Source organism: Stenella coeruleoalba, assembly GCF_951394435.1.
Source record: "Stenella coeruleoalba genome assembly, chromosome: 2".
Classification (NCBI taxonomy): Eukaryota; Metazoa; Chordata; class Mammalia; order Artiodactyla; family Delphinidae; genus Stenella; species Stenella coeruleoalba.
The window spans coordinates 93,053,451-93,078,924 of NC_137147.1; the positions used below are offsets into that span (position 1 = coordinate 93,053,451).

A 25,474-nucleotide genomic window follows, 5' to 3' on the forward strand; every position below is an offset into this window, starting at 1 on the left:
ATGCTTAAAAATTGAGGGCCCCCCCCACAAAGCTTCTGTTTACATGGGTTTTATCTATAGATATTTACTGAATTAACAAAGTAAAACTGAGAAAAATCTAAGCTATTGATTTTAAAATAGCAACAGTAAACCTATTACATGTTAACAACATAAAAAAAATAAAAAACAACTATATATTCAAAATGAAAAAAGTGAGAGAAGTAGCAATGTTTTACAAATCTGCAAATCTCTTTATGTTAGGCTTAATATAAGACAGCTGGAATCTCGCATGCTTGGTTCTGCATTTAATCTATCATTGTGGGGTTTGCAATAGTTTCCTGGGGCTGCTGTAACAAATTACCTTGGTGGCTCAAAACAACAGAAATGTAATCCCTTATAGTTTTGGAGGCCAGAAGTTCAACATCGGTCTCACTGGTTAGAAATCAAGGTGTGCTCAGGGAAGCACTCCCTCTGGAAGCTCGAGAGGAAAATTCATTCCTGCCTCTTCCAGCTTCTGGTGGCTGCTGGCATTATTTGTGACTACTTGTTCCAATCTCTGCCTCTGCCTTTACATCAATTTCTCCTCTTTTGTGTGTGGTGGCTAATCTCCCTCTACCTCTCTCTTTTTTTTCTTTTTCTATAAATTTATTTATTTATTTATTTTTGGGCTGCGTTGGGTCTTCGTTGCTGCACGCAGGCTTTCTCTAGTTGCGGTGAGTGGGGGCTATCTTTGTTGTGGTGCAGGGGCTTCTCATTGTGCTGGCTTCTCTTGTTGCGGAGCACGGACTCTAGGTGCGCAGGCTTCAGTAGTTGTGGCATGTGGGCTCAGTAGTTGTGGCTTGCGGGCTCTAGAGCTCAGGCTCAGCAGTTGTGGTGCATGGGCTTAGTTGCTCCGTGGCATGTGGGATCTTCCCGGGCCAGGGCTCAAACCCATGTCCCTTGCATTGGCAGGCAGACTCTCAACCACTGTGCCACCAGGGAAGCCCTGCCTCTCTCTTATAACAACATTTATGATGGCACTTAGGGCCCACTGGGATAATCCAGGATAACTTCTTTATTGCAAGATCCTTAATTTAATCACATCTGTGCAAGTTTTACTATATAAGATAACATTCACAAAGTCCAAAGATTAGGATATGACCATATCCTTGGGAGACAGTACCAGCCTACCACAGGTTGGTATGCTGTTTGAAGTTTATGAAGAAAACCTGGTCTCACACAGATATGTAGTTCAGGAAAAAACAGTATTTTAATAGCCTTTTCAAATAATTGTGGATGTTCTTCTTTGATACCATACCAAAACTCAACAAGCAGTAGTTTCTTAAAGGTTTGTTGCAATTTTAAATTATATCAGTGAACTTTTTGTATAGGGTTACATTAAAATCATTGGTCTATATTCATTTTAAATAGATCTTCAGTCCATGCATAATTTTATAACATCATGCATTGATCATTTGGAAAATATTGTTTCATTGAGTTATACAGATCTTCTGAATACTGACACTTTTAATTATACACTGTCAAAAAATAACATTCATTAATATCACCACTGATCTTGTCAGAACAGTTCTTACATATTAGAGATTACTAGACTCCTGGTAGCAGATACACATTTTTCAAAATTCAATTTACTCTTGAAAGTTTGAATTTTATTAGTGGTAATGAATACTGTCAGTTATTTCTCTTGAGGCAACAGACTCACTGCTCATTTTCAAGAAAGCCATTGTTTGTTAATCATTATTTCAATTAAAATTGTATTCCATGAAGAAAAGTGGCTGGTTCAGCTTTCAAGTCAAACTGCACCAGTGCTTTTCCTTGAGAAACCTTGGTTACATGTCAGAACTGCTTTATGTGTACTCCCCATTTTGTCACACACAGTATTTAAAAGAAATGTACTCAAGGGTTGATATTTAATAAAATTAAAAATTCTTACTGCTTCATTAAAGATATTCTTTTGTGAAACTGGCTTTTTTTAAAAATGTGAGTGTCAGTGGTGAAGAGTACAGTTGGGAGCCTCTGCCTTGATTTGTGCCAAGATGCCAGCAGTTTTGCCCAGTATTGCTTTTATACAATTAGTGCAAATATCAGCACAGTTGTTCCAGAATAAACTATGAAATTAAAAAAAATTGTACAATGTTTTATTTCAGCATCACTTTAGTTTATTGCCAGGCATTTATACAGATCTTCAAGTATTAGCTGGTGCTGCCACCTGACAGATACAAGCAAAGCAACAAGACTAGCTACATCTATAATTATATAATTTTTGTCCATCTTAAAGACAGTATAATTCTGCAGATAGGATATTCACCCAGTCTTTATGTTTGCAATGGAATTTCTAATTTGGTGAGTTACTGCATCTTTGGAAAACAGCACTGCCATGATTTCTTTGACTTATTTTTCATCTAGCAGACATTCACTCAGTAATGTACAGGCTTTATTAGTCTTTCAGCTATCGTATGCCCTTCTCCAGCCAGTACAATACAATAATTTAACCTGTAAAATGCTTCAGCTGGTTTTTCATTTCTACTTTGAAAAGTGGTAACAAAAAAAGCTTTGGCTTTTAAAGAGGTTATCATTTTAATTTTTTATTTTTTCTAATTTTTTATTTTTTTTTAGGTTATCATATTTTAAATATTCAATTTTCTTTAAACTCTGAATGATTGGTCTCAAAATGATGCCTCAACCTACCTGGCACCATAATAGTGCTTGAAAATATTCTGTTGAATAAGACAAAATAAGGTAAATCATTAACATCTCTGGGCATCCCTGGTGGTGCAGTGGTTGAGAGTCCGCCTGCCATTGCAGGGGATACGGGTTCGTGCCCCAGTCCGGGAAGATCCCATATGCCATGGAGCGGCTGGGTCCGTGAGCCATGGCCGCTGAGCCTGCGCATCCGGAGCCTGTGCTCCGCAACGGGAGAGGCCACAGCAGTGAGAGGCCCACGTACCACAAAAAAAAAATAAAAATCATTAACATCTCTAACATCGAGGAAAAGAAATAAGCTTTTGTCACATTTTCCTTTCTTATTTACAGTTTCACCCAGATTATTCCCTTTACCTGACTCAGAATCCTCTGATATTGATGTCAATATCATATTTTTCAGCATCTTTAGATGTGGGAGATTGAGAAAGCAGGTCTTCTAATCTCCCTCTTGTGAATCAATGAAAGAATCTAAAATAAAAAAAAATTATAAACAAAATTTTATTTTAGAATAAAAGATTAAATTCTAAAAAGTAACAGTTTTGGAAAAAATTTAAATATTTAGAAAAGTTTTCAATAAATTAAAAATATTCTTGCAAAACAAGTAAATAAAATGAACTTTTTTCTTGTGTTTCTACACAGGCACAAGGAGAATTTAGGGATTTCAAAATACCATTTATTAGATGATTAAATGAGGAGAGATAAGTATAAATGAATGTTGACAAAATTCTTTCTTAGGGAGAAATGGAAACTTTTATTTGAGCCAACTGAGGATTACCACCTGGGAGACAGTCTCTCAGAGAGCTCTGAGAACTGTTCTGAAGAGGTAGAGGGGGAGGCCAGTAGTATATGTGACTTTGGCGTAGGGGTATGTGCAATCAAGTATTCATTCACCTTGGTAGAAAGTTACTGCTATTTCCGAGGAACAGATATATTAGTTAATGGTTTTAGTGCTTTTCTAAGTATAAGAAGATGCTGGGTTCATAAAATTTTCTCCTAAAAATATCTAACTATCTGAGGGCCAGTTCTGTCAGTTTTCCAGAGCACAAAGTGCCTCATGCTGAATTCTTTTCAGGGTATATTGTAGGTCAGCAACTACAGCGGCTGATGACTTGATTTTTGTATAACTGGATGATAGGTAACATTCTTTATTTTACAATCCCTTCCCTTTTGGTCTTACTTTTGACTAAGATTTGGGAGTCATTTCATGACCAATTTGTCCCATGGTGCTAGGAATGCTCATTCCCAGGTCAGACAAGGATTTCATTGATATGCTCCTCACTGTGCTATTACTGGACTAGGCCCTGTTAACAGTAATCAAAAGCCTCTGTACTGCCTGTCTTACTAGTCTGTTACGGTCCAGGAAACGGTTCCATCTTGTTGCTTCTTCCCATATTTGGAGTTACACTATTAAGATCATTGATCTTATAGGACTATATATTTGACCAATAGTTTCAAATCACCTAATCATCATTAATTTTATCTGAGGCTCAGCCACACATTTGGTGATGCAAAAAAACAATAATCTTATAAAATACGTGGAATACAAGTAACGTTCTAAGTAAATATTTAAGCTAAGAACTTCCACTAGGTGTGGCCCAGTATCTCCCCAGGTTATCTGACCAGCCTGTTGTGCACCACCCACTATCTTTAAGGGAAATGATATACTGGCATTGTACATAAAGTCCACCAAAGTTGTCTGCACATACAAGGTGAGTGGTGGAGCACTGTGACCCCTTACAGGATTGAGAAAGGAATGTTATCTTCTAAGAGTTACATGGCTGGAGCCAGAAGAAGGAAAACTGATCTTTACGGCTGAGCAGATACTTCTGCCATTGGGGAAGTCTGGTTAATGCATGACGCAGATGCACAATGAACACTAGAGGGGAGAGAGGAGGCCCAAATGGGTGGAGAAAAATTTTATGTCTAAATTTCTCATCTTGCCTTAAAATATGAATTTTTATTTCATCATAAAGATAGCTTGTAAGAACACACTAGAAGTACTGAGGACAAACTGAGTTAAACTCTGAAAACTTATACCCTAAACCTTAGACGAATCTATAAAATACAAGAGTAGTACTCAAGCACACACTTCATCAGTCAGTTGAGAGGTTCTAAGTCCTCTATCTTGAAAACTTCTCTATATGCTCTGGAGAGGATAAGAGTGAAAACAACAAATAACATTTAAGTAATATTATGAATATAATTTTGACTTCCTGGATCCTTTGTTAGGGTCTCCTTCAGAACTCACCAGACCACATTCTCAAAAGCACTGCACTAGATTCTGTTCTAGATGGAAGCTGAGGTGACAGCAATGAATAAGACAGGGAGATACATATTTATGTAGTGGCAACTGCCATCAGTTCTAGAATGGAAAAGAACACAGCGTTGTGAGAGGATAGGACTGCGACCTGCTGGGCAGGAGCAGGGGGTCTGGGGGGCGCGGGGGTGGCTAACCGACCACTTCCCCTTCCTGGCTGCCTCCCCAAACCCCAGGAGAAGGGGGGCGGAGGGGAAGAGGCAGTGGCCAAGAGTCCCCCGTACGCGGCGGGCGCTGAACCCAGTAGGTTGAATCCACAGGACTGCCGCGCCGTCATTCAACACCACCAGGGTCCCCGGCACCGCCAGGGCCAGGGCCGCGCGTGGCGCCGGGGCCCAGCATCGATTCCGCCCCTCCGAGTGCGGCCGAGGGAGGTGGGCGGATTGCCGGTGGTCCCCCAGACAGTGAGAGGCCGCCGAGAGAGGGCCAGGAATGGCCACCTCCCCGTGCGGTCTCGGGCAGCGCGGAGGCGGCCAAAGGGAAAGGGAGACTTTTACGGCCGAAGTATAAGAGGGACAGACGGCAGCGGCTACCTCAGGAGGACCCAGAGAAGCTCGGGACGCAGGGGTTGCCGTCGAAACCGGGAGCGTCCGGCCCTTCTGCTCCTCCAAAGGAGGACCACGTCCACACAGGCTTGGCGCGCTGTCTTTCGCTTGCGGACTCTCGCGCCCTCCCGCGGCGTCTCTCTAGAACGACACTGTGCTTGTCCGCGCAGAACGCGAATAAAGATTTCTTTTTCAGACAAACAGGAAGTGCCTACGGTGGCCGGGGAGGCGGCGGGGCAGGGCCTGGGCATGAGGCCGGGCGGTGAGCGGAGCGCGGGTGGCGGCGGCGGCGATGAGCGACATTGTGGAGAAGACGCTGACGGCGCTGCCGGGACTCTTCTTGCAGAACCAGTCGGCTAGCGGGCCCGCGGCCGCCAAGGCGTCCTTCTCCTCCCGACTGGGCGGCCTGGTCCGCGGCATCACCGCTCTCACCTCCAAGCACGTAGGTGTTTTCCGGGCCGGGAGGTCAGGGGCGCCTCGGGGAGGCCCCCTCGCTGGGAGGCTCCGGTCCGGCGGCGAGCCTCCGGGGCTGGCATGAGGCGTGTGTGTCTGTCGGTCCTGGCGTCTGTCCGGAAGCGTCACTTTGCTGCCCGGACTGACAGCTGGGAGGCCGGGTTTCCACGGTTGGCCCTGACACTGACTCATTATTATCTGGGGCAGATATCTTTAATCTTTGAGCCTCCGTGTGTTTCTCGAACGTTGACATAACGGAGTACCAATACATATTTCATAGGTTGTTTCGAGAGTTAGATGAGACATCGAGCGTGTGAAACTACCAGGTGCCATGGAAATGTCAGCATTATTCTTCTAAAAAGTTTCTTTCGCACTCGGGTTCTTTCTGGCTCCCGGTTCTTTCAACTGCTAGATGTCATACACTAGAACAGACCCTGCCATTTGAACCTGTTGTTCAGTATATTTGGGGAGCTTGAGGTTCTTAGGTTAGACCTACGGGTTGGGCAAAGAAAAAGCATAATTCTCCCCAAATGCACTATTTGCTGAGTAAGTCTCTGCCTCAGATGGGCTTTGAAAACGAGCAGTTATAATGGAAGTTTTTAAGTTCCCACAGACTTTTCAAAGCTTCAAGGATTTTGTATCTTAAAAAAAGATCATGTGGTAGGTCAAAATCTGTTCAAAAGATATTTGTGGAAGAGACTATGTGTTAGACCCTAAAGAAACAGTGTAAAACACATTTCCTTTTCCCAAGGAATTGGTCCTTCATCTTGGGCTTAAGACAGCTGTAAGCAGTATACAATGAAATATGTGTCAGGAGAGAAGAAAAGACAGAGAAGGTTTTTCTTCAAAGTGCTCTTTGGGTTTAAAAACGTTCTTTTTTAAACTGAAATAAGATGATGTACTGGGGAGGATATGCTTCACATTCAAAAATCACAAAAAAACAATTATTTGTAGACTTGATATTGCTTGTCTTAAAATTTTGTCCTTTGCTAGTTTTTATGAGGTGGCTGAATGAAATAAAATATTTTTTTTTTTTTTTTGCGGTACGCGGGCCTCTCATTGTTGTGGCCTCTCCCGTTGCGGAGCACAGGCTCCGGACGCGCAGGCTCAGCGGCCATGGCTCACGGGCCCAGCCGCTCCGCGGCACGTGGGATCTTCCCGGACCGGGGCACGAGCCCGTGTCCCCTGCATCGGCAGGTGGACTCTCAACCACTGCGCCACCAGGGAAGCCCAATACTTTTGGTTTTAAACTGCAGTTTGAAACTGTACATAAGGTATCTAAATGTAGCTGTACTTCAGTAGCATTGTTAATTCTTGGTTAGTCACCTAATGGGCACCTGCTAATTCAATGTGTAATTTAAAGATAGCATGATATTCGTCAAAATTGGGGTCAATTTTCAAGTGCTTAAGGAGGTGAAATACAATGCAGACAGTAGAAGTAACCATATTAGTGTATTTATTATGTGTGTGTGAAAGAGAGATGGGAAGTGAGGGAAAGGATGCAAAGAATAAGGAAAAAAAGGATAGGGAAGAAGAGTATAGTTTAAGGGGAAAAGAACAGTTTCTGTTTCTGCCTTCTTACCCTGTTTCTGTATTCCATGAAGAAGAAGTTGTGAGAACCTTATTCTGGGCCACTACATAAGAATTGCTTTTCTACTTTCTCTCCACTGTTAATTTTTTTAAAAAAGGTTTTCTGCTAACCCGTCCTTAAGGGGACAGTAACTGAGTGAAGAAAAGAGGAATGGTGAGTTAGCATGAAAATATTTATTCTTTCCAGGAATGATTCTGAGAGTTGGAGAAATGCCTGTAGGCAAATCTTAAGTGCATAATTTTTGTAACTCTCCTTTAAAATAATGTATCTTTTTTATTGAAAATATTATAAGTTATATTTTCCCTTTAAAAATACTGTTACAGTTTAAAAAGATGGTTATTCATGCATTCAAATATTTTCATTTTTTCAGGAGGAAGAGAAATTAATCCAGCAGGAACTGAGTAATCTGAAAGCAACTGTTTCTGCTCCTACTACAACTCTGGTAAGTTTGCATAGTCAGTGCCAGCACATTTTGAATTTGAAATCTGGTCCACTGTGGACTCAGTAGTGGCATTAATTGATCAGTTGCTAAAATCTAATTTATCACAGTCAAGATCAGTTATGGATGGTAACAAGTCAGACATTAATTTTAGCCTTTTATTGCTGACTGGCTGCACCAGAGCAAGACTTGCTTGACTGTTGTCAGTTCAGTGCCAACATGATGATAGTTACATAAATGTGGGACTCCTGGGACCCCAAGGCTGATCCTATTGTTTTAATGTTGTGCACTGGGAGAATGTTAGGACACATCATTTAAAATAATATTTTCAGGGGACTTCACAGGTGGCTCAGTGGTTGGGAGTCTGCCTGCTAATGTAGGGGACATGGGTTCCATCCCTGGTCCAGGAGGATCCCACATGCCATGGAGCAGCTAAGCCCATGCACCACAACTACTGAGCCCGTGCGCCACAGCTACTGAGGCCCGCATGCCTTAGAGCCTGCACACCGCAACTACTGAGCCCACCTGCTCTAGGGCCCACGTGCTGCAACTACTGAGCCCGCGTGCTGCAGCTACTGAAGCCTGCGCTCCTAGAGCCTGTGCTCTGCAACAAGAGAAGCCACTGCAATGAGAAGCCTGCGCACCGCATCAAAGAGTAGCCCCCGCTCGCTGCAACTAGAAAAAGCCCGCGCACAGCAACAAAGACCCAACGCAGCCAAAAAAAAAAATAAAAAAAATAAAAAATAAAATAGTATTTTCAGACCTGAATTGATATATTGTAAATCTCTCATTTTACTGTTACATCTTGGAATATAGGTTGGCTGACAAGGTAGAAAAGTAATTTTCTTGCGGTAAAACTGAGTATATTGCACAATAGCTAAATCAGGATCTAGTTTTTAAAAAACTTGGTTCCATATAATTTGATTTTCAAACAGCATTCATTCAGCAACTATTTAAGCTGTGACCACCATATGCAGACCACTGTAGGACTGTGGGACTGTCCCTACATAGTTAGATTAAGGCCTACTTTTTTTTTCTTTTAATTTTTATGTGGTTTCAGATAATGAGATTTTTCCAAGCAACGTTTATTCAGGAAATATTTTGTGAGTGCCTTCTTTGTGTAAGTTGCTGTGGAATACACTTCTAATAAAAATATTGTGGTAATCATTTTGCATGAATACATGATTATGTATGTGAATAACACTTGTAAAGTCTGAGAGAATGTATATATTTCCTTTTATGGTCATAATAATATGTGGACAAATGAAACTCAAAACATAGTTAATGGGACCTATGCGTGTATGTGTATATGTATGTGTATGTATAGATATGTATATGTTTTTATGTGTATGTATAAAATCACTGTGTGTTATGATACTTGATAGAAATGTTACAGAGAAATGGCTTCTCTCTTTTCATTTAGTTTGATTTCCATTTTCTATAATTGGCATCAGTAAATACAGTTTTCATGTTACCAGGCATAAACCTGGTGTTGACAGAATTAAGTAGGTAGAAGTTAGGGAGCCAGAGTTTGAAGGAAGATTTTATAATATTTATGGTCATCCAGCTCTGGGCATACTTTACAGAATAGTCTGTCCCTGAGGTGGTCATGTAGAAGTTGGATTATAATTTGTTAAAGAAATCTTTTAGAGTGAATTCCTGCATTGGGAAAAGCATTTTCTTCTCCAAAAATAAGAGAATAATAATGTAAATGCAATAGAATTTTACTTAAAGTCCATAATGACTTTTGAAAAACTATGAGATAAAATGTTACAAAATCAGGGTTGATACTTAATGGCTTAAATGAACACTTTCACTCATTGATGTAGAAGCCTTTGAAGAGGCTTCCAGTATACTTTAAGCTTGTTTTCTCAGTGTTTAGTAGTTTTAATTAATGAGCTGATGGATTAACTTTTATTAAACACAAGGGACCTAAATTAAATCATTAAACATTATTCCCTTAAGATTTTCCTATGGTTTATTTTTAAACTCTTCATATTTACATGTACGTGTGTGTGTGTATATATATATATATATATATATCTATAAAATCTACTCTCTGTATATAATATATATGAAATATTAAATGTTATTCTTTAAAACATTTTATTTTACTGTTTCTTAAGCATTTTGTGATTCAGTAATCCTGTAATATGTCAACCTAATTAATTTTTAGATATTAAAATAGTCTGAGCTTTTCTTATTTTGAAACACATTTATATTTTAAATTGTTGATTAAAATTTGCTATAAATATTGATGCAGATATTCTCATACTAAGAAAACAGATTTATAGAATCTCTTAAAACAAGTTATTAGCTCGTGTTGTAAATATTGAAAGATCCAGTTAAGTTAAATATTAGAATGATTATACCATTAATGAAATCATAATAGTTGTGAGAATTGTTGAAAAAGTAATGCTTATAAAACAAACTATCGCCTATTATAATATAGCACAGTAATTCTGAAGAAACTCCAGGTGCAATTTAGTCTTTAAATGTGAAAAATATTTTCATTACAGAAATTATTACCAACTTGTGGGAACTCTATGGATGCTTTCATTTGACAAAGTATGTTAAAATGATGTGGTACATTCTAGAAGCCACGTTAGGGTACCACGAGTGAAATTTTGTCTGAGGACCATGTGTGTCACATTATAACCAAATTTTATGCGAGGGACACCTAGAATTAGAAATAGCTGCGTTTGATTTATTTTGTATTGTTGCCAGTAACAAAATATTGAGATAATTTTACTAAAATGTGTACTGTTGGTAGTTAAATTTGGGAGAAACTCTTTATTTATAAAGTCTGACTTTGGGTGATTAATTTATATATGTTATTTCTTCAGTGCCAGGATTAAAGAACTCTCCTATTAAATGATTACAACATACTAAAAAAAACATCAAAGGATTCTATTTATTTATACTGTTACTGGATATTTTGTTTTTCAGAAAATGATGAAGGAATGTATGGTGAGACTTATATATTGTGAAATGCTTGGATATGATGCTTCCTTTGGTTACATACATGCAATCAAGTTGGCACAACAAGGAAACCTTTTAGAAAAAAGAGTAGGTATGTATGTGTTTAAGACTTTTGCACTTAATGTTGTCCTTAAAGTTCTGGCTATTATATAAAGTGAATGGTGGCAGGTGTGTAGTATGTTTTTAGAACACTGCCTTGTGATTTCCAAAGCTTTAAAAGATAACACTTCAAAAACTCACAGCCTAAAATGGAATCAATTTTCCTGATTCATAGCATTTTGGAGTTATAGAAAAGATGAAAAATTGCCTGTTCTTGTGATGGTGGTTAGATGACTTTGTCAAAATTCATTGAACTATATACTTAAAAGGGTGAATTTTCTTGTATGTAAATTATACCTCAGTAAAGCTGATTTTAAAAGGTCTGTATAACCTTATCAGTTTAATGATAAGGGATGATTTTTTTTTTTAATAAATAAAAACTGAAATTGACTTGAATAATTTTCGATATCCTGCTTCTAGTTTCACAATTGTTAACTATGAGGATTTGAGGTATCTTTTAAAAAATTTTGTTTCTATAATCAACCTTTAAGTCTATTAGGAAAACAAGGACTTAAATCTTGTATTCATATATGTACAGCTTTATATCAGAAACTTAAGAAGGAAGCACTTTAGAATAATATAGGAGTAAAACATGTTCTTTATTCAAAGAAGTTGATAGTGTCATGTTGTCAGGGACCAACATTCTTCTCAAGTTATATTGACCTGTGCTGTCAGGTGATGGGTACGGCGTGGGAGATGTCTTGGTAAAGACTCTGAGACTATATGAACACAGTATTCCACTTGTTGAATCTCACTCCACCGAAAATACTCTTTTGTCTTCTAGATTTGTTACATTCTTCCCTCCAAGTAGAGTGTCCTCTGGCATCCTGTCTCTCCCTTTCTGTATTCCAAACCAAGTTTTAACTCTTCTGTGATCTCTCAGGTGGCTCCTACCATCTGTTGTCTTATGGTGTTTGTCTTTTCATGTCTTTTCCAAACTAATTCTGAGATCCCTAACAACAGGAAATTTAGAAAACAATAGATAGTCTATACTTTGTACATCTGTTGCTGTATTTTGCTTTTTAGACTTTCATGTAATTTTTCCATTTTCCATTAAATTTTATTTTTATTATTTTATTGGTTTTTTTGGCCACGCCACGCGGCTTGTGGGATCTTAGTTCCCCGACCAGGGGTTGAACCCAGGCCATGGCAGTGAAAGCACTGAGTCCTAACCACTGGATCGCCAGGGAATTCCCTAAATTTTATTTTTAAAATATGTAAAAATTACATATGTAATTTGTAATTTATACATGGTCCAAAAGTTAAGACCTGATAAAAAGGTATAGTCAGAGAAATTTCATTTTTATCTCTAACCCCTCTACCAGCTTTGCCCCTTACCCCATGGGTAACTATTTTCATTAGTTTCTGATTAATCTTTCCATTGTTTCATTTTGAAAAAACAAGCAAATTCGTGAGTACACACTCAAATACTGTCTCTTACACAGAAGATAGCATGCTACAGAGATTACTCTGCACCTTGTTTTGACATCTTTATACTTTTATACAATTGCATAGTTTTCAGTGGGCGGATGGATGTACTGTAGTATTTTCATCTAGGTCCCTATTGGTGGATATATGGGTAGTTTTTATTTTTTGCTCTAATAAATAATGTTGCAGTGAAGGACCTTGTATGTGGGTTATTTCATAGTTACAGTGACTAAGGAAACCTCACAGTCATTTTTACTGAGATTCATGATCTTCCTTAGGAAAGTTTTTTATTGACACCTAGAAAGACATGTATGTGGGTATCAGATATTCTTTATGTGTGCTAATGAGTGGAAGTTTTTTTTAAGATAGCATTTAAATTTTTTATGCCTTTACTCCAGTACCGTTGCCTCATCTACTCTCCTGAGATTTCTAAGGCTAGCTTTGGTGCTTTCTCTGATGGATAATGCATTCTTATTTTTCACATGAATACTGCTGAGTAAATAAATCTCAGTACCCACTAAGTCAGGAATTATGTTAGGTGCTTTATCTTGTGAGATGTTATTTCGTTTGACAGAGGAGAAAACTGAAGCTCAGAAAGGTCAAGTCAATTTTCCAAGGTCATAGAGCTACTAAATGGTGAAGCCAGAATATAAACCCAAGTTTCTATGAGTCAAAGCCTGTATTCCTATCCTGTACCTCAGTCTTAGTCATATCAAATGTATTCTATAATCATAGTTGTTATTCTTTGTTTTCCTGAAACCTTTAAAATTTTTTGAATCACAGAATATCTTTTTCCCTGTTTCCTGATTATCAAAACAGTTTCCTTGGTTTCCCTGATTGTCAAAATAGGATATTCTTTTTAACAGATAGAATTAAGATTTCATAAGGTTTTGAGGTGGTCTTTGGATTAGTTTGTTGATCTTAGTTCTTGTATCTTGATATTGGTGACTTGAGAGGGGGTGATATCTTAGCTGAACAGATGTAATCTGATAAGACCTAATTTCTGCTTTAAATGCTGTCTAGGGTTTTTCTCTTTCCTGGTCCTGGTTTGTTCTTTTTTGTCTCTCCTGATTGTGGGAGTGATAGCTCTGCTCCTCTGACCTTCAGTGAAGATGTTGCAGTGGATCATGCTGCTACTCCTTGGCTATGAGAGCAGGAAGTTTTTAACAGTTTTCCCATCTTCCCCAACAGACACATTATGGATGCTGGGTAGTAATAGGGATAGTTAACACTAGAATTCCTAATAAAAAGGCTGGAAGAATTGAGAAGAATGAAAAACAATGGGGATGGGAGTCAGGGAATAAGGTCTTAAAGTAGACTGTGTGAGAGGCAGAATAACGTAGGGGTTAACAACATGAACTAACTCCTACTGGCTGGGTTGTAGTCTTGGCTCCACCATGTAGTAGCTGTAGACCTTGGGCAGTTATCCTTTTGGGGCCTCATTATTATATTGGGGATAATAATAATATCTGCCTCATAGAGTTGTTGTGAGGATTAAATGAGGTGAGACTTGTAATGTACTTAACCCACAGTAACTGTCTAACAAATGTTATCGAAATTAAGGGTGACAGGAAAATGACATGGAGCATCTAGATTCCATGCACATGGTATTTGTCAGTGTATTAATGTACTTCCTCAATTTTAAGTTGTATTTTTTAATATTTTGATATTATTAAAATAAAAGTACTTAAGTAAATGAGTACATTTAATGTGGTAGACATTGTTTCTTTCCTCAACAACTTTTATTCATTCAATAGTTTATCGTCAAATTGAGAAAATAAGGTATTGTTTATGGCTAATAGATGATTTACATCATATGGATTGGTATCAGGTAGCTCATTCAGTAATACAAATAGCTAGTAACTCACTATTTATTAACTGTAGTAGCTATTAGTTTTTAAATAATTATATTTGGCTATAAGACAGAAAATGTATTGATTGATTGTGTAGAGATTTGCACAGAAGATGGAAGGCATATATTCCTAATGTCATTTACAGGACTTTAAGTTGGTGCACATAGCCTCTTTTCCATTTCAGTTACATACTGTGAAATACCTGATTGTGAAAGACTTCAGGATGAAGAACATCTGAAATCTTCCTTACTGAATTTTTTGAACCTTGTTATTTTACTATTTGTTTTTATATTTACCTGTAACTGGTATCTTTGACACTTAAATTTTGGAATATAGTATTGCTTTGTTTAACTTTTTGGGAAATGTTAATTTTTGGCAGGTAATTATGAGACTTTTCCTCTCAAATTTTATAGGTTATTTGGCTGTTTCTTTATTTCTACATGAAAGTCATGAACTGTTGCTTCTCCTTGTGAATACAGTTGTAAAGGTATTGTATTGTGTGCTGGTTAATATGAAGTCTTAAATTATTCCTTCAGGCATCTGACATTTCTCATCAATCATATTAAATTAGGTATTTTTCAAAGAAGGTAGGCTTATAGAATGGGCTTAGAAAGATCTTTTATATCAGTTTCTGCATCTGTAAAATGAGGATAATAATAGAACTTAACCAAGTTGTTAGGGTTAAATGAAACACTGTAGAGAATAATAGTTGCTACTGCTGCTGTTATTATTGTTTCATTTAAAAAAGCAGAGTTAACGAAAATAAACTCAAAATGGTCTAAAGACCTACATGTAAGACCTGAAACCATAAAACTCCTAGAAGAGAACATAGGTGGAACACTCTTTGACATAAATTGTAGCAATATTTTCTTGGATCAGTCTCCTAAGGCAGAAGAAAAAGCAAAAATAAACAAATGGGACCTAATTAAGCTTAAAAGCTTTTGCACAGCAAAGGAAATAATTGACAAAACAAAAAGACAGCCTATGAAATGGGAGAAAATATTTGCAAATCATGGGACCGACAAGGGGTTAATATTCAAAATATACAAACAGCTTATGCAACTCAATATCAAAAGGAGACAAACAACCCTATGAAAAAATGGGCAGAAGACCTGAATAGACATTTTTCCAGAGAAGACATGTCGATAGCTAACAGGCAATGAAAAGATGTTCAACATCACTAATTAGAGAAATGCAAATCAAAACCACAATGAGGTATCACCTCACTGAGAATGGCTATCATGAAAAAGTCTGTGAATAGCAAATGTTAGTGAGGATGTGGAGAAAAGGGAACCCTTGTACACGGTTGGTGGGAATGTAAATTGGTCAGCTACTGTGGAAAACAGTATGGAGGTTCTTTAAAAAACTAAAAATAGAACTACCACATGATCCAGCAATTTCACTCCTGGGTATATATCTGGAAAAAATGAAGACACTAATTTAAAAAGATACGTAACCCCAGTGTTCATAACAGCACTATTTACAGTAGCCAAGACATGGAAGCAACCCAAGTGCCCATCAGCAGACAATTGGATTAAGAAAATGTGGTATATATACACAATGGAATATTATTCAGCCACAAAAAGAATGAAATACTGCCATTTGCAGCAATGTGGATGGACCTAGAGAATACTATTGGAATTAAATATTAGTAAATAAGTCAGAGAAGGACAAGTACTGTATGATATCACTTATATATAGAATCTAAAAAATAATACAAATGAATGTATATGCAAAACAGAAACAAACTCACAGACATAGAAAAGACACTTGTGGTTACCAAAGGGGAGAGAGGGAGGGACAAATTAGGAGTATGGGATTAATAGATAACAAACTACTATATTTAAAATAGATAAACAAGGACAGCATAGGGAATTATACCCATTTATCTTGTAATAACCTATAGTGGAGTATAATCTGCAAAAATACTAAATCACTGTTCTGTACACCTGAAACTAATACAATATTATAAATAAGTATACTTCAGTAAAAGAATACATTAAAAAAAAAGCAGAGTTGGAATTATAACTCAGATCTCCAGACTCTTAGTCAGATACATCTTCCATGCTGTTGTCTTTTTCTCTAGGATCTGTTTTAAAGGGATGTGATATAAACTGAATAATTAAAGTCTTTTAAATTCTGAAAGTCAGTTTAAAGAAGAACAGAGTTTAATTGGGTAACTGAAATGTACAGATAATAAAAACACAATTTAATGCATACACAGTATTGTTTCCTGTTAAACGTTTAAACAAAATTGGTAATGAAGTATAATTGAATTGTTGAGCTTTTTCATGTTTATCTTGTTTCAGTCTTCTGATATGTGAGAGAGTGAGTGTGTGTGTGGGTGTGTAGTATCAATACTTTCTGAATTAAGTTATATACTCTCTTAAGTTTACTAGTAGCTTAAACTTTTGCAAACTTTCAAAAACGTAGTTTTGGGTTCTATTAGAACGGTTTGTAAACTTTGTGCTTATGTAAGTATATATGAATGCATGCATTTTATCATATATATTCAAGAATTGCTTCCTTTTAAACTTCCACTCATATTGTTGATTAACAAGAAGAATTCATAAAATTATTCTGTTACTAGTTTAGAAAAGTTTTAAAGGCTGTAATAAGGAAGACTACTTTGGTCATTGTCAGGACAGAAATACAGTCTCCTTTAGTTCAGTTGCCTTTTGGCTATCTTTATCTATTGACTCTATTAAGGCAAATGAAACAGGGATATTCCTATAAAATATGAGGTAAGCCTAAATGTACAAATTAATTTAAAAAGTTAGTAGAAAACTATTAAGTGTGTAGGACCATTGCAATGTTGAGCTCAATGTCCCTAGATTCAGAATTTGCACTGAATGTTTTCTTTGCTTAATAATGTTAGGACTTGCAGAGCACTAACCTAGTAGAAGTATGTATGGCACTTACTATCGTCAGCCAGATTTTCCCTCGAGAAATGATTCCAGCTGTTCTTCCATTAATAGAAGATAAACTTCAACATTCTAAGTAAGTAAATTCTTTTTGGATAGGTGTCTACACTATGTATTTCAAAAGGAAAATTTATACTCAGAAGTTTATTCTAATTTTAACTTAATGCTACCAGGATAGAGGATATTCTTTGACTGCCAGGTATAACGCGAAAAACCCTGATATTTGTCCTTTATTGTCCTTTATTTTTATGTGGGTTTAGAAAAATGTTAGGCAACTTTCTGAAGTTAAACTGAGAGTCAGTGAGGCTTAGCATCAGGAATCCTTGGCTTTCTTCCCACTTCTTCTGCTAACCATCAGGGGTCCTGTTTTTCTCTTGGCTATATGGGGTTGGTGGAAGATCCTTAGTTCTCACAGAGTTGTTTTGAGGATAAAGTGAAGTAATGGAAAACACATGGAAATGGTTCAAGTGCTATGAACATAGACCTTCAATGTATTGGGGATGCTTTATATCAAAACTGCAGCTTTCAAATTCTGTTTTATAGCAGAATATATCCAAATGAACCTTAACTTGTATTTTGCTAATCTTGTATGATTCCTTAACTCTCTCCTTCTCAACTTGATTACTTTTTCACCTCATTTGGAATTATTTTGTTTTTGACCAAGCCCCTTAACTTCATAATCTTTAAAGTTAGGGAAAAGTTTACAGTCACTTGCCATTTTTCCTTTGTGATTGCAGTATTTTAGTTATATATACATTTTTGATAAAAGATTTCTTTTGTTACTCATAATATTTCATATGCTTAAGTCAGTATTTTTAGTGTTCTAAGATTTTAAAATGTTGTTTTATGGTTTGTGTTCTTTAAATCTCGGACCATGAATATTTCAGCTAAAAATGATAGCTTTTTCTAAGAATTATGGAATAACTTCAGAGATTTTTCAGACTTGTAATATTTTGTTTATATCAAATCTGTGTTTAGAACAAATGATGGGTATGGAAAATTAATTACTGGAAATAAAATATTAGCCTTTCTTAGATAATTAGAGGTTGATATGATCACAGCAGAGCATATTTTTATGAAATTTTTCCATACCACCACTGTTTTGTGGTAGCCATACTTATCCTTTGTATGAAATCTTTCAAAGAATTGAATTTTTTCCTTGTTGCTTCCCATTTACCCTTTCAATTTTTTCCTTATTGCTTCCCATCTACTGTCATTTCAAGTCTTGGCCTTTCCTGTCTTCTACCAGTTAGAGTTTAGACTTTCTGAAACTCTGCTTTTGCAATCATGGCCATACCTAACTCCATGCTATGGAGTAAAGAGCTAAAGACAGAGCTGTGGGACAGAGCTACAGATAAACCAGTAGATATCACAACGAAGCTATGAGACAGGGCTTGGACTCGACGTTTGAATCCCTGGTTATATTTCAGCACGCCAAACTCACAGCCCGAATCCAGGTTTTTTGATATCTTGTGTTATTGCCAACACTTTGGGCCAGACCTAGGGATTCCTGAGCCTGTTCAGAGTTTGTATTCTTTTTCCTCACCTCATTTACTTACTCTCTCCTGGAACTCATATTGGTTAATGCCCAATAGCAATACATTGGGATATAGTTTACAGTTACTGTAGTATTAATACTAATGGCAAATCTTTTGTTAATCTGCTTTTCTTTTTATGTGAAAAGAATTTTCCAGCATGACATAGTTTACCTAGGAAGATAGTAGGTTGCTTGTTAATGCAGAGGCTGGGTGGCCATTTGTTAGGAATCTTATAAAAAGTATTCTTGAGTGAAACACAGAGGATTGCATTGAATAATCTCAATTTTGAGATTCTATGATTTTAGGTAACAGAAATACATATTAAGGAACCCTGAAAATAAATACTTCTGTACTGCTGTTGTGGGCACTGCCAGCATAGTCTGCTGAACTATGTGGACTATGTGGAAATAGGCATAAGAGACAAAAACAAAGAATATAATTCCTTGGAAACTACATTATGTTCACAGGATAGCAACTCTTTATTTTTGCTTCTTGTGTGCTAGACATTATCTGTTACAAATGAAGTGCAAGACTTGTGTATACTTTCCTCTTCATTGTAATGAGGTTTTTGAAACATGAGCTGGGCAAGGAGAGGAGTAACATCTCTTAATGTAAGTCCCCCTTATACTCCTCTGCCCCCCCCGCAAGTATTTGGAGTATGTTTGCCCATGATGTAAAAACGAAATATGAAAAGCTAGAATGTTAAGGAGACTTTTAATATTGATGAAGAGACTGTTTAATGTTATTGGCAGAAATTACCTCTCACTCATTTAAATTTACTGTTGATTCTTTTCCCAATTTCTACAGATATGGCTTTCAAAAATGGAATTAGGGAATTAACGAATTTATCTTTCCTGGTTTGTTTTGGTTTCAAAAGTAATATATGCTTGTTACCAAAAAATTTTATAACTAGAGAAATATATAACATGGACAGTTAAAGTCTCTTGAGGTCTTACCTCCTAGAGATAACTACTTTTATAGTTTGGTAGATTAGAATAAAAAATTAATAATAAATGTGTAATTCTTTCTTTTTAGCTTCAAGTAACAGCTGGTATTTTACAATCATCTGGTCCATAATCTTTTCAAACTAATAAATGTCTGATAATTCAGATGGTTTATTTAGATTTTATTTTTTATCTTTAGGGAGATTATACGAAGAAAAGCTGTCCTAGCATTATATAAATTCTATCTTATCGCTCCTAATCAAGTACAGCATATCCATATTAAGTTTCGGAAAGCACTTTGTGACAGAGATGTTGGTGTCATGGCTGCATCCTTGCACATATACCTTAGGATGATTAAGGTAAGTTGGCATTTTGAGCAGGTACTGAGTAGCTACCATTAGAAAAATGTAATTATGTAATTAAAAGAAAACTCATATTTTTCAGTAAAATGCTTAAGTCACATTTAAATTTGTATTATTGACACTTTAATAGTAATTTTTGCATGTTGTTGATCGCATGAGTTGTAGACAAATTATAGATTTAGTCTTTTTTTATGCCTAAAATTTTTTCATGTTATGAAAGAAGCATGGAAAAATGGTAGCTCTGGAAAGTGGTTGAAATTTTCAGATTTGTGGTTTTTCAAGCAGTGCCTCCCTTTTATACAACTTCATGGGATACATATAACGATTTATAGAAATGAGGAGAGCTGGTGGAGAACGTGCAAGGCATAGTCTACAGTGTTGACTCCATACGTTGATACTGTGTTGGAGGAGGAAGGGGGGTTGGATACTATGGTAAAAAATTTTTCTAAATGATGATACGGGTTTATACTAATTCAACCCCAGTGTATTGCCTGAAACCCTTTGTGTCTGAAAGTATATACTTGTGAGAGATTTCATCATACATCATAATGAAATGGAATATGCTGTTGAAATCAATTAAAAATTACAGAAACTGAAGGTTGTCTTTACTTTTATGCATTGTGTGCTCCAAAATAGTGTGGTATAAATAGATAATTGATATTAAATCTTATTTTTCCTCTAACATTTATTAAACTCTGAAAGAGCTATTTTTCCCTTCCAAAAATTTGTCCTTGATACACAGTAAAAATTACAATGAAGAGTCTAACATTCATTTTGAGGAATGTGTATTTAATTTCCCCAGTTCAGGCAGATGGTTACTAGACCTATAGTGGTGATCAATTCGTAATATACATAAATGCTGAATCACTATGTTGTACACCTGAAACTAATATAGTATTGTATGTTAACTACACTTCAGTTAAAAAAAATAAGATGAAAAAAAAATTTCCCCAGTCCAAGAGATTAGTCAGATAGATAATCAAGGCATACTCATTCAGAATCACAAATATGTTTAAATACTATAGAGTTAATTAATTTTTGATAAGCAGGCTTACTGATTTTGGGGGTTTTAAATGTTTGAGTAATTTTGGCTATGCTCTTCCACCTGGAACATATTTAGTTCAATCACATGAGAAGTCTTTTGAAAACAAAATTCAGAGATTGGAAACAGACCTTGGTTTTCATCAAAAGTAGAGGTATTACTGCTTTTTTCAGTATGCCAGTTCTTTTCAATTTTTGCTTTAATTGCTGATACTAGCTTTTAAAGGTTCTAAGATGTAATTATAGAACTTTGGAAATGTGATTAAACTGTATAGGAAGTAGGAAGTGGTGGAAGCTTTTTGGGGCATGATTCAGCTCTGGATCTGGTAGCCAGAGGAGTTTCATGGTGGAAGACATTACACAGTTAGAGGACTGTTTCTTTAAATATGAACATGAAACTTCTTAAGTGAGCATGTATTACGTTAGATTCTATATGGTATTTCAACCAGGTCTATTTTATTTTTAAGACATTATTATTAACAGAAAGTTTTTTGTTTTGCTTTACTTTGTTTTTTGGATGTAGGAGAATTCATCTGCATATAAAGACTTGACTGGGAGTTTTGTAACAATTTTGAAGCAAGTGGTTGGAGGAAAACTCCCCGTAGATTTCAATTACCACAGTGTACCAGCACCATGGTTACAAATTCAGCTGTTGAGAATACTAGGACTTCTAGGAAAAGATGATCAAAGGTAAACTATTCTAGGTAAATTTGGTAGGCTTTAGTCATCTAGAGGTTTCATGATAAACCAGCTTCTCCCAATGCTTAATTGACTTAATAGTGATAAATAAGCCACTATAAGAAGTGTAAAAATTCAGGTTGCTGGGATAATCCTGGCTCTCTGCTTATCTCAGTCCTACTCACAGTGCAAAATACCTTTGAAGCTCCATATGTTCCATGAAACTTTCTTAACCATTCTAGTTTGGGGCTTGGGAAACTTTTTTATAAAGGGCCAGATAAATATTTTAGGCTTTGTGGGCTATATGTTGTCTATTGCAACCATTTAATTCTGCTGTTGTATACAGCTCAAAAGCAGCCATAGATAATATGTAAATGAATGAGCACAGCTATGTTCCAAAAAAACTCTTTAAGGACATTAAAACTTGAATTTCATATAATCTTTTTGTGTCATGAAATATTATTCTTTTGATTTTTTTTCAACCACTTAAAAATGTAAAAAAACCATTCTTAGCCTGTAGCCAATACAAAAACAGGCATCTGGACAGATTAGGCATGCAGACTATAGTTTGCTTACCCTGTTGCTCTAATTGGAACAATTCATTTGTTTGAATTACTCTTTTAGGCAGTAATTTTATTAAACTTTATGGGTGCCTTTCCAGTTACTTATATTTTTGTAACTTTTAATTTTGCTGTAGTTTTTCAAGCTTACGGAAAAATTCCAAGAATAGTACAGGGAGCTCTCTCTACCTCTGTTCATCAATTATTTGTATTTGCTTTATCATTCTTTCTCTCTCTGTGTGTGCATGTGTGCACACCTGTTATTTTTATTTAAGAATTTTTTTTAAACTGTTCAAGAGCAACTAGATTTGGTCCCCTTGAGAGCAAGGACCATGGCTTGAGCCCCTGATGTGTTTCTGTCTTGAGAAAATACTGTTGATCAGGTTCTGACTTTAGAGATGTGGTTTTGTTTTATACAGTAGGGTACAATTTATATGCTAATCCTTTTTTTAAAAATTTTATTTATTTTTGGCTGCATTGGGTCTTCGTTGCTGTGTGTGGGCTTTTCTCTAGCTGCCACGAGCGGGGGCTACTCTTTGTTGCAGTGCACGGGCTTCTCATTGCAGTGGCTTCTCTTGTGGAGCATGGGCTCTAGGGCCCACGGGCTCAGTAGTTGTGGCACACGGGCTTAGTTGTGGGATCTTCCCGGACCAGGGCTTCCCTGCATTGGCAGGCGGATTCTTAACCATTGCGCCACCAGGGAACTCCTATATGCTAATTCTTTAGTCTCATTTTACTAAGGGATTGTCCTCTAGGCTATTATTCCTCCTAGTAATGTCTCCTCAGTTTCATGTCAGCATCCGTCTTTGGTGAGCTCCTGATGAGCGCTAACTGGGCTATATCACTCTTGGTGTTGCTATTTTACTTTTTTCTATGTTTATGAATCTCAACCTTGATTGAAACCTAGGGTGAAAACCTGGAGTTGATGGAGCAGACACACACATTGGAAATGTTTGTCCTATTGTGGAGCTCTAGTTGGAGTTCACTAGAATTCTGTTTTAAAACCATGAATTTCGTAGTAATGCATTCAGACCTCACTGGTCCAAAAGGATTTAATGCCATCATATGTTGTCAGGAAGTAACTTTGGAGGCATTTAGTGAATTTACTAAATTCATTAACTCATTGTCTTCCTTCTTTCCTTCATGGATGAATTTGAAGAATATGTACAAAGATGAGTATGTTGAATAGAGTTCAGAGAGGTCAGTTGAATAGAAATTAGGCTTAATTAAATGAATAAAGAGTAGAACTCTCTTATAATGTTATGGAACATTAGAATGTTCGTTCCCTCCTTTGTTGTTTGAACTCTAATAAGATTTTATGTTAACGTATAGTTCTTAAGTTATGATTAGCTCAATGTGGCAAAGTAAAAATGTTAAGTTATTTTATAACAGGATTCTAACGTATTTAATTGAAAGAATTAACTTACTGGAAAAATCTCTTATATTTATGGTCTTTTATATGTATTGTTTGAATATTTTCTTGTGTTTTATAGCATTCTGCTTCTTAGGTTATTAACATTTAGCTCAATCATGTCTGCAAATGTTTCCACATTTCATGTGGTTAATTATGACTCTTATGCCAGACATTGGCTTTTAAAATTGGGCAACTATACCATAATCTAAGTGTAGTATTACCAAATTTGGGGAGGGAAGGATTTGTAATGTCTACTATACGGTTGTTGTCTGTGCAAGAAATGCTTACATAATAAAATGAGGAATTTTAGGATATGGTTCTGGATTCTCACTGGATATTTATACTTTAGTTAAGATGCAATAGAAGTACATGCATTTCATATTGAGTTTTACAGCTGTATATTTGGGAAAAAAAGACATTTTCTGAGAAAGTTGTAACATACATGATATGAAATTTGTATAGCCCCAGATTATTTTCATCTTTTTGTTTGTTTTATAGTGTAGTTTCTCTGCAAGAAACAACTGTGTATTCTGTGGGTCGGGGTTTTTTCTGTTGTTGTTGTTACTTTTTTTTTGGCTACGCCACGTGACCTATGGGGTCTCAGTTCCCCGACCAGGGATTGAACCTGTGCCCCCTGCATTGGAAGCGTGGAGTCTTAACCACTGGACTGCCAGGGAAGTCCCTGGGTATTCTGTTTTGATGGTGCTTTTTTCTATTAGTGCTTTTTGAGTTTACAAAACATACAAAAATATCAGCTGAGAAGCCATAGTTTTCACATTGGCCTCTTGGAGAGGACTTTTCCTTGGAGAAAAGGCTTGGTGGCAGAGTGCTAGGGCTCTATAAAACACTGCATTTTTGTATAGTATCTACCTCAACCCAGTAACTATAACTGTAATCAGTGACCATAAAGACATAGGAATGGTTTTAATCTGTTAATTCCACAAAATATAATTTTTTTATATTTAACATAAATGAAAGTTAAAATTTTCTTTCTGATGAACCTGGTGCTGCTCAAAGAAAGACTAGTATTTGAATATTTTTTAAAAACTAAGTGTTTGAAATACAGATAATATACTGTCTGGAGTAATCTGGTTATGTAAAGTATTAGTGTAGTAACTTTAAACAGGTAGAAATATTATATTATGAAGAAAATTATAAAAGATAGCATGTTCAACCAAACAAAAACTTTATTTGTTAAGTAGGTACAGATTGAGGTAAAGAGTTGATTGACTTATCTCTTCATTGACTAGTCAGCTTTGATAAAGCAGGAAGTTAAACTCATGAAAAAGAACAAATGGAATCTTTAAGAAGTGAAATTCCCAATTCATAAAATGAATTTCTTTCACTTCTTTTCTGTAGATCCTCAGTTTTAAAGAGAGAGAAGTTTGAAAAACTATGTTTTATTGGGTTATAATACTATAATTCTACTGCAAATAAAATATCTTTTAAACAGGACAAGTGAATTAATGTATGATGTTCTCGATGAATCCTTACGAAGAGCTGAGTTAAATCACAATGTCACATATGGTAGGTAACATATGTAAATGCTGCTCTAATGTTTTCAGTATTATAGCTAAATCTGTGTTAGAATATTATAAATTTCAATAGAATTTTAAATGTTAAT

General features: G+C 36.3%; 1 protein-coding gene across 4 annotated transcripts in view; it reads left to right on the forward strand.

Annotated features, from left to right (window-relative positions):
• Window positions 1-5,790: 5,790 nt before the first annotated feature.
• Window positions 5,791-25,474, forward strand: part of AP4E1 (adaptor related protein complex 4 subunit epsilon 1) — a 94,600-nt gene continuing 74,916 nt past the window's right edge. For all 4 annotated transcript variants that reach the window (XM_079913738.1, XM_079913737.1, XM_079913740.1 and 1 more), the window contains exons 1-8: window positions 5,791-5,986; window positions 7,959-8,030; window positions 10,977-11,100; window positions 14,803-14,876; window positions 17,268-17,389; window positions 19,995-20,154; window positions 21,722-21,888; window positions 25,304-25,377. In XM_079913738.1, coding sequence (XP_079769864.1) covers window positions 5,837-5,986; window positions 7,959-8,030; window positions 10,977-11,100; window positions 14,803-14,876; window positions 17,268-17,389; window positions 19,995-20,154; window positions 21,722-21,888; window positions 25,304-25,377 — 943 coding nt within the window. In that variant the 5' untranslated portion in view covers window positions 5,791-5,836. The remainder of the gene's footprint in view (window positions 5,987-7,958; window positions 8,031-10,976; window positions 11,101-14,802; window positions 14,877-17,267; window positions 17,390-19,994; window positions 20,155-21,721; window positions 21,889-25,303; window positions 25,378-25,474) is intronic.